At 30.9% G+C, this 8,971-nt stretch overlaps 1 protein-coding gene across 1 annotated transcript; it reads left to right on the top strand.

The window, feature by feature from the left end:
- The first annotated feature begins 204 nt into the window (after positions 1-204).
- Positions 205-8,757, top strand: UBP15 (ubiquitin-specific protease 15). Its single transcript, XM_078973242.1, has 13 exons — positions 205-427; positions 2,426-2,774; positions 3,634-3,949; positions 4,038-4,332; positions 4,412-4,548; positions 4,648-4,736; positions 5,416-5,501; positions 5,598-5,760; positions 5,831-5,954; positions 6,476-6,633; positions 6,775-6,859; positions 6,956-7,230; positions 7,984-8,757. Exons 2-13 carry the CDS (start codon positions 2,449-2,451, stop codon positions 8,495-8,497), a joined length of 2,568 nt encoding a protein of 855 aa, XP_078829368.1. The 5' UTR covers positions 205-427; positions 2,426-2,448; the 3' UTR covers positions 8,498-8,757.
- Positions 8,758-8,971: the final 214 nt, after the last annotated feature.

The raw sequence follows: 8,971 nt of genomic DNA, 5'->3' as shown, positions 1-8,971 counted from the left end.
AGACAATTGCTTATACTCTTGTTATGTCTATGTTTAAAAAAACAACATTATAACTTAATCGTTAATAAAAGTAAAAACTAAAAGATTTTACCGAATATTATGAAGTTAATTATAAGAAAATGATGCACAATCGCTACAACCAACAAAGCTGTTGGAACAACAGTTTCTGTAGAATATAAAAACGTCACGAATCTCAAAGTGGTAAAAAGGGAGTGAGAGACTGAGAGGTGTGTGAACTGTGTATGAAGTTAGCAACAACATTTGGACGTATTCACGTAAACAGGAGAGAGAGAAAGAGAGAGAGTGTGTAAACAGGACTTCTTGACGCCAAAGAAGGAATCTTTTCTCCATTGTCTGTCGATTTTTTCAGAGGAAAGAGGAGCACGGGTTTGTTACTTCGGACTTTCTTCTTCCTCAGCGATTTTAGGTATAGGGTTCTTCAATTCGAATCTATCTTCCGGTTTTTTGCTTGATTTCTTGAATTTTTGTCTCGGGTTTCGTGGAAGTTTGATTACTTTGTGTTTCCTTTTCGTATTTTTCTTGATAAATGCCATTGTTTAGGAGGAGAATCAGGGTTTATGCTTGTTTCGGTTTTTTTCAGGGATTTAATGCTATAGATTTTTGCTTAATTCCATCTGATCTTTTGAAGTATTTGTTCCTTGGTTCTGGGTTTCGTAAAAAAAATCGATTTTTAGGTTTTCTTCTTAAAAACTTCAGTGAAATCTCTGTGTTTGTTGTGGGATTTTCCTCTTCCCTTGGAATTTAATGCGATTGTTGGATTGCGTAATGCAGCATCAGTGAATATTCAAGTGTTAGGTTCACAAATCACAACTTCTGATTAATGAATTGTTTGCACTTTATGACACGATAAACTTCTTAAAAACTTGGGAATTTAATTTTATCGAAGAAAAAATTTATAGCCCAGATCAGAGTATGCCAAAAATCTTGTTGAACTTTTAACTAATTCTAAGTTTCCTTGTTAAACTTGAACAAATTTGAAGGTTCTTTTTATATGTTGTTGAATGAATTTAGGGTTTCATCATTTTAAGAAATTGTAGTGTCATTTGATTCGATACAATTTATACATATAGAAACGCCTTCAATATGATTTTGTTTGTGTTTCTAATTCTTTCCTTAATATGATCAAAGTTTCCACTTTTCCCTAAATGCTTAACTCAAAAGGGTAAAAAGGGAAAAGCAAGTGAAGTCATTGCTTGAATATATAAACTTTATTCTTGTTATCGATCTATTTCTTCTAAGATTTATATGAATTTCAAGTTCTGTTACATACTTTTTTTGTGCACCACTTAGGAGTTATAGCTCTTTCTTTTATTGTTGTTGTGAAAATTGAGATTAGTTCACTAATTCCTAAGATTAAACTTGTAATAGATGCGAAAAAGATACCTATAAAGTGTGATTTTATTGACATGTATTATAAGCTAGTGGTTATTAGCTCTTTTTTATTTATTTATTATTATTATTATTATTATTATTATTATTATTATTTTTTTTTTTATCAAAGTGCCTTTTTCTTTTTAACTCAAATAAGCTTTATGAGTTAAGCACTTAATCTGGATAGCTATAAATGGTTGTTTCTTTTTGACTTAATCTGGTTACATTGAATTAACAAGTTATATATAAAACACCTACCATTTACCTATTCGCCCTTATTTTTTCCACCTACCTATTCTCATGTTAAAAGAACCAAACCTTATGTATAAAATATTCAAGACTTTGGCTGTGTTTGGCGTATCACAACTAGCTGATAAGCTAGTTTATTTTTTGAGCTTTTTAAATTGTCATGTTTGGCAAGCTAAAAGTAGCTTATAAGCTAGCTTTTTAAAAAACTACCTGGACTAGCTTTTTAGGTCCCTTTTCATAATTTTCCAAATATACCCATTCATTAGTTATAGAAACACATTTTATTAAATGCCATTTTAAGTCACTTTATATCTTTCAACTAACTTTTTAGTTATTTTTATCAAACATCATTTTTTATCAACTAGCTTTTTATCTATCAACTAATTTTTTATTTGAACATCTAGCTTTTCATCTATCAGCTAACTTTTTATTTTAACAACTAGCTTTTCATCTATCAACTAACTTTTTACTTAACAACTAGCTTTTCAGCTATCAACTAACTTTTTATTTAACAACTAACTTTTCGACTATCAACTAACTTTTTATTTAACAACTAACTTTTCAGCTATCAGCTAACTTTTTATTTAACAACTAGCTTGTCAGCTATCAGCTAACTTTTTATTTAACAGTTAGCTTTTCAGCTAACAGCTAGGTTTTCAACTAGTACGCCAAACACAACCTATATCGACACAAACATCAAAACATGATCAATTCATCCCTTAAGAAACACATGAAATTTTTTTTGAAGTGAAATCACTAATTTATAAGATTAAACTTTGAATAGGACATGAGTATGCTGGTGGGGACATGCTCCAGCCAAGGGAAACAGACTTGCCAGCCTTGTTTTTGGTGTTGGTTGTGCTTCCTCTTGTTGCTTACATCTTATTAGGAAAATGGAGTGACTCTTCTAAAAAGAAAGAGAGGATAAATGAGCTTGCTCAAATTGCTGCAGAAGAAGCTTTTCAAGTAGAATCATCATCCATGGCTACTACTACTACTATTGCTGCTGCTGCTGTTGTTATTCCTGTTGTTGTTGTTCCCATGTCAAAATCCAACAATTCGGTTCATAAATGTGCTAAATGTTTTGCTCAAGCTAAAACTCGATGCTCTCGTTGCAAATCAGTTCGATATTGGTATGTAATGTATGTTTGATATCAAGAATCTTTAAGAAAGATTGTAGAAAAAGGAATTGGAAAGTAGTTTACTTTTGTTTCTTTCTATTGAAACATTGTGCTATGGGAAATGTTGTCACTATAGAAAGAAATTTTAAGTTTTTAATTGCTATAAGAAAAAGGGTTAATCTCAAAAAAGATCTTATATTCTGTGTCTGTTTTGGATAGATTTACTTTTTGCCTGAAAAAGACTTTGTATTTTTTTATTTTTTCCGATTTGTCACTTTTAGTTGTCTTTTTCGAAAAAAAATTGTTAAATGTGAGGTTTTTTCGAGAAAAAGTAAAAAAGTTGAGGGCTTTTTCGGAAAAAATGAAACAATACAAGGTCTTTTTCAGGCGAAAAGTAAATCCGAGGTTTAATCCGGAAAAAAAACACAAAATATAAGGTCTTTTTTGAGATTAACCCTAAGAAAAAAAATTGGAAGTGTAATGTGATGATTGTGTAGGTTTTTTAAAGTTTAATGTTTTAAAAAGAAAAAAAGTTGGAAGTGGAATGTTGTAATTATGTAATAGAAACAAATGGAAGCAGGATAATATAAATCATATAATTGACAAATTAGCAAAAGTATGTCGATATTTCTTGCATTTAGCCTTTAAAAGAAAAGGTTAAATGCAAGAAATAACAATGTATTTTAATTCATTTGTTAGTTTCATCCAAATATAAAACAATTTTTACTCCTACAATAACAAAAAAGAATAATAATCGAGTGATTTTTTAAAAGTGTGACACTTTAATTTAATAAGAAATTTTGTAATACAAATAAATAAAAGTACATTGCTATTTCTTTGAAACATAATTGGAGTTTTTTTATTCTTGTAGTTCTGGAAAGTGTCAAATAATTCATTGGAGGCAAGTTCACAAACAAGAGTGTCAATTCTTGGAGTACAACAGCAGTTGTGCATCTCCAAACTCAGCTTCAAATGAAGAATCTGTTGATGAATTCAATGAAAAATCGGATTCACAATTTTCTGAATCCAATTTCAAGCATGAAAAACCGTTTTCAGATGATAATTCTTGCAAATTCAACAAAGAAATAGCAAGAAAAGAAGAGAGTGTTACAATAGAATCATCTGGAGAAACATGTTCCACTTCATATGATAGTATTCCATCAAAGGGAACTTTTACTCGATATAAGGTTCTTAATTCTTATATTTTAATAGAAAATATATTTGGGTTTTTGTTTTTTGTTTTTCATATTTACTAAATACTGATTATTTTATTAGAAACGGGGTCATCTTGTGCTATCTAAAGATGACATTCAAGAAAAAAGTAATGTGGATGCGTGTAATACAACGAGTAAATTTGACTCTGAAAAGTCAACTCAAAATGGGACAAATTTATTAGATGTTGAAAAAGTTGAATCAAATGCGGATTATGAGATTCACACAACAAAATGTTCTGAAAGAAGCCAAGCAAAGAAAAGTAATACAAAATTGCATAAATCAACAAAATCATCAGTGAAAGTGTTGAAAGATTATGAAAGGGGAAGTATGGATCAAGTTGCTGATGTATTATTAGGTGCAATTTTAAATCTTATATTTTTCATTTCATATCAATTATTTTACAATGTTATATTCATATATGTAATGTGATGCAGATGATTCTAGACATGGGGACATCAACATGAACACTCTTCATGAAGGCAATAAGGGATTCATGAAGATGATTGGTTTAAAGAGGTCTTCAAAGCATGATAGAGTGGAAGCTAATACTGAGAAACATAAGAAAGTAAAAGTAAGTTCATTTTAATAATTCAATATCAAATCATTGAATTCTTTTATCATTTTGTTTATATGGTAAATATGGTTAAATGATTTCTTTTTGTAATGTTAGATGCTATTTCCATATGAAGAATTTGTGAAGTTCTTCCGATATGAAGCTTTTGATTTGTTGCCAAGAGGGCTTGTAAATTGTGGGAATAGGTACTTTGCATATTGTGTGTGTGTGTGTGTATGTATAAATCAAAAGTTACACTGAGTTTGTTACAAGGGAATTTGGGATTGGATAAGCTTTCTTGGGCTATTTTCGATGATGATGAATACAAGGGCATTTACGTCTTTTTCACATAAGGAAAGATTGAAAGTGAGTCTTTATCCCCACCCTTTTGAATTTTTTGTTCCACTCAAAAAGGTGGGACAAAGACTGAATTTCAATATTTCTTATGTGCGAAAGATGTAAATGCCCTTGTATTCATCATCATCGAAAATAGCCCTAGAAAGCTCATCCAATCTCGAATTCTCTTGTAACAAACATGCCCCGAAAGATTTCATTAACTATCAAATATAGTAAAGAATAAATTACAAAGTGGTCCCTTTGCTTTCTGACTTTTAACGTGTTTAGTCCAAAATTAGAATCTTTTTTCAATCTTGGTCCTTATTTCAAGGTTTCATATCCGTGTTCGTCCATGATACCTTGACATAAAAGACCAAAATCAATATGAAACCTTAAAATAAAAATCTACATCACGAACTCCACGGGACCAAAAGCGAAAAATATTTCAATTTTGGACTAAACACGGTAAAGTCAAAAAGCATAGGGACCATTTTCATTATGTACTCTAAATAACTTAAAAACAATTTTGCCATTCTACTCGTTTTGCAGTTGCTATGCAAACGCAGTGTTGCAGTGTTTGACCTCCACGAAGCCGTTGACCATCTATTTACTTCGCCGATCACATTCTCGAGCTTGTAATTCAAAAAAAAAATATTTTCTCCAAATTACTTTTTCAATCAAAATTCAAAACAATAAAATATATTCACTAATTATTCTTTATTGTATTTAAGGTTGTGCAAAAAGTTGGTGTCTTATATGTGAACTTGAGCATCACGTATTAATGTTACGTGACAATGGAGAGCCACTATCACTTAGTAGAATTCTTGTGAATATGCGGAATGTTAATAACCAAATTGGTGATGGGAGTCAAGAAGATGCTCATGAGTTTTTAAGGTATGTCGAAAGCTCAAAATTACGTTTTCACCCTTTGAATTATGTTTGATTTTGTATTTTTTGGTTTTAGGCTTTTAGTTACCTCGATGCAATCTATATGTCTTGAGGGTTCGGGTGGAGAAGATGCAATTCATCCCAAATTGCAAGAAACGACTTTTATTCAACATACGTTTGGGGGACAACTACGATCAAAGGTGGAATTGGAAAACATATTTCTTACATTTGTCTTCTAGGATTAAATTCATAAAATAGTTATGTACTTTTACTTTCATTGATTTGTTTATTATAACATCGTACTTTTATTTCTTTCTATTATGTCATTGTACTTTGAAAAATCTACCATTTACAAAGTGCAATACCTTTAGAAGAAAAGTACAATGCAATAATATAAAAGTGAAAGTAGGATGCTATAATACACAAATATATGAAAGTAATACCCATTTCTTGCATTTAGCCTTGTTTTCTATTTTAAACAATTTCTAGGGTTAAATGCAAGAAATAGCAATCACTTTCATATATTTGTGTATTATAGCATCCTACTTTCATTTCATCACTTCAAAAAATCTACCAATCGTATGTAGCAAAAAGGAAAGGAAGTTAAAGTAGGATATGCTATAATACACAAATATATGAAAAACATACATTGTTATTTCTCACATTTAACCCTTTTTTCTATTTTAAACAATTTCACCGAGTTTGCTCCGATGAAAACTAGGTCAAGTGCTTAAGATGTCATCGTGAATCCGATAGATATGAAAACATAATGGATCTTACATTAGAGATTTTCGGGTGGGTTGAATCATTAGAAGATGCATTGACTCAATTCACGAGCCCTGAGGATTTAGATGGAGAAAACATGTATCGATGTGGAAGGTTTGTCAAAATTATATTCATATACTAACATGAAAAGATTTATCACTAGAATGCTATAAATAATACACAAAACAAAAAGAAACAAAAGTAAGATTATATAAAAATGTAAATATAATAACACGTTTGATTTCCCATTAAAAGGTGTGCGGCATATGTTCGAGCACAAAAACAATTAGCAATTCAAGAAGCTCCAAACATTCTAACGATTGTCTTGAAGAGATTTCAGGTAACTTTTTAACTTCTTTTCGACTTTTTTAGCGTAAAATAAGGTAATGTATGTATGTGACATGTTTTTTAATGATAGTTTGTTGTTTTTTTTAAGGAGGGGAGTTATGGGAAGATAAATAAGTGTATTACATTTCCGGACATGTTGGATATGATTCCTTTTATGACTGGGACAGATGATGTGCCTCCACTTTACATGCTTTATGGAGTTGTTGTTCATTTAGACACAATGAATGCGTCTTTTTCGGGTCATTATATTTCATATGTGAAAGATCTTCGAGGCAATTGGTTTAGGATAGATGACACACATGTTCAACCGGTGTCTGTGACTCAAGTGATGTCAGAAGGGGCGTATATATTGTTCTACATGAGGTAATTTATCTATTTTGTAATTAAAACTTTGTTTGTTGGAAAATAATACAAGCATACGTAAATGCATGTCCTTTATTTTAATAATTAAATGGAAACCTTAAATGCATGTTAATTGTTTTAGTTTTAACGTAGTTAATTAATTAACTGATACACAACTCAAAATGAAGCCATTTTGAGTATTTGTGTTCGGTTTGGTTTATTTGGTTTTTATATTTGTAAAAACCAAACCAAACCAAACCAAACCAAACCGAACAATTTTTGTAAAAACCAAAATTTATGTTTGGTTTGGTTTTAATATATGTAAACCAAACCGAACCGTTTTTGTAAAAACCAAAATTTATGTTCGGTTTGGTTTTTTTGGTTTTTATATCTGTAAAAACCAAAACCAAACCGAACACTTTTTATAAAAACAAAAATATATGTTCGGTTTGGTTTTTTCGGTTTTTAATTTTCGTAAAAACCAAAAAACCAAACCGTTGTTCTCACAACGGTTTGGTTTTCGGTTACAATTTTTAGATTTTTGTTTTTTTTTTCCACACCCCAAACATACAAAGATATTGTACGCTTTGGGCATCCATCCTTATAAAGAAAAATACGATTCATTACCTACGATACAATTTACAACACCCCAAACACACGTACCAAAATATTGTCTGCTTCATTAACACAGTCTCAGTCCAATACACACCAAACACAGTATCCAACCAACTTACTTGATTAAAATGTCCAATATATATATTTTTTTATGCGCAGATCATCCCCTCGTCCCCTAAAACCCTACTCCACAAAACCAAAACCTTCCTCCATCTCCGAAAAACACCGAATCCCAAAAGCTCCAAAACCAACCATAAATCAACAACCAAAAGCATTCCAACCAATCACAACCCAAAACATTCCCCCACCACGTACCGATTTTTCCGATGCAGCATCAAGCGATTGGTCAATCTTCACAAGCTCAGACGACGCATCTTTCACTACAGAAAGCACCCGTGACTCATTCAGCACCATTGATTATACAGACAACGATCCGATTTCTTCAATCTTCAACACACTTTATAGCACCACTCCTGATTATAATTATACAACAGTCAGGGCTTCAAGTAGATCAAATTTGATACCCATGAAATCGTATCAAGGTTGTGAACCTCCGTACAGATTACAGAAGGTCTGTTCATCGGATTCGAATAGTAATTGTGGATTATACATGAAATATGAAAGTGATCACAAGGATTCGATGAATAGAACTTCTGGGCATTGTACACTTTAGATTGTTAGATGTGTTTGGAATATGTTTTTTTTTTAGATGTTAGGGGAGTAGATGTTGGTGCCTCAAAATTTTGCCACAATGCTTATGTAAATGAGGGCCTAGATTTATGCAATTATTTGCTTTGAATCGGAGCAAAGTCGTCGGAGTATTTGTCAACTACTTGCACACCATTCAAAGCCTTTGATGAGAACATATGAATTGTCTCTTAAGTTGTTTTTTTAAGTTGATTACTAAATCAAACGTAAATCTCAAATTATGCACGTGAAAGTTATTATTAACCTTTTTTTTAGAGATTGATAACATCCGCCGATAAAAGAGGTTTTATTTTGTAAGATTGTATTTTTATAAATTTATGAATAGATTAGTTTATAATTTGTGGGAACTATGGTTATATAATTAATTAAACTTTTAAAATAAAAACTAAAAATTATTAATTAATTATTTTAAATAAATTATTAATTAAGAGATTTTTTT

The sequence above is a fragment of the Lactuca saligna genome, chromosome 9 (genome assembly GCF_052625555.1).
Source record: "Lactuca saligna cultivar CGN05327 chromosome 9, ASM5262555v1, whole genome shotgun sequence".
In the NCBI taxonomy this organism is placed as follows: Eukaryota; Viridiplantae; Streptophyta; class Magnoliopsida; order Asterales; family Asteraceae; genus Lactuca; species Lactuca saligna.
The sequence above is the reverse complement of the archived record's forward strand: the minus strand, read 5'-3'. Positions and strand labels throughout refer to the sequence as shown.

Excerpts from the sequence above, each read along its gene's own strand:
- UBP15 (XM_078973242.1), top strand. The coding sequence starts at position 2,449 with ATGCTCCAGCCAAGGGAAACAGACTTGCCAGCCTTGTTTTTGGTGTTG. Across the intron at positions 5,761-5,830 it reads GATGCTCATGAGTTTTTAAG|GCTTTTAGTTACCTCGATGC; the intron begins GTATGTCGAAAG and ends TTTTGGTTTTAG. Across the intron at positions 6,860-6,955 it reads TTGTCTTGAAGAGATTTCAG|GAGGGGAGTTATGGGAAGAT; the intron begins GTAACTTTTTAA and ends GTTTTTTTTAAG.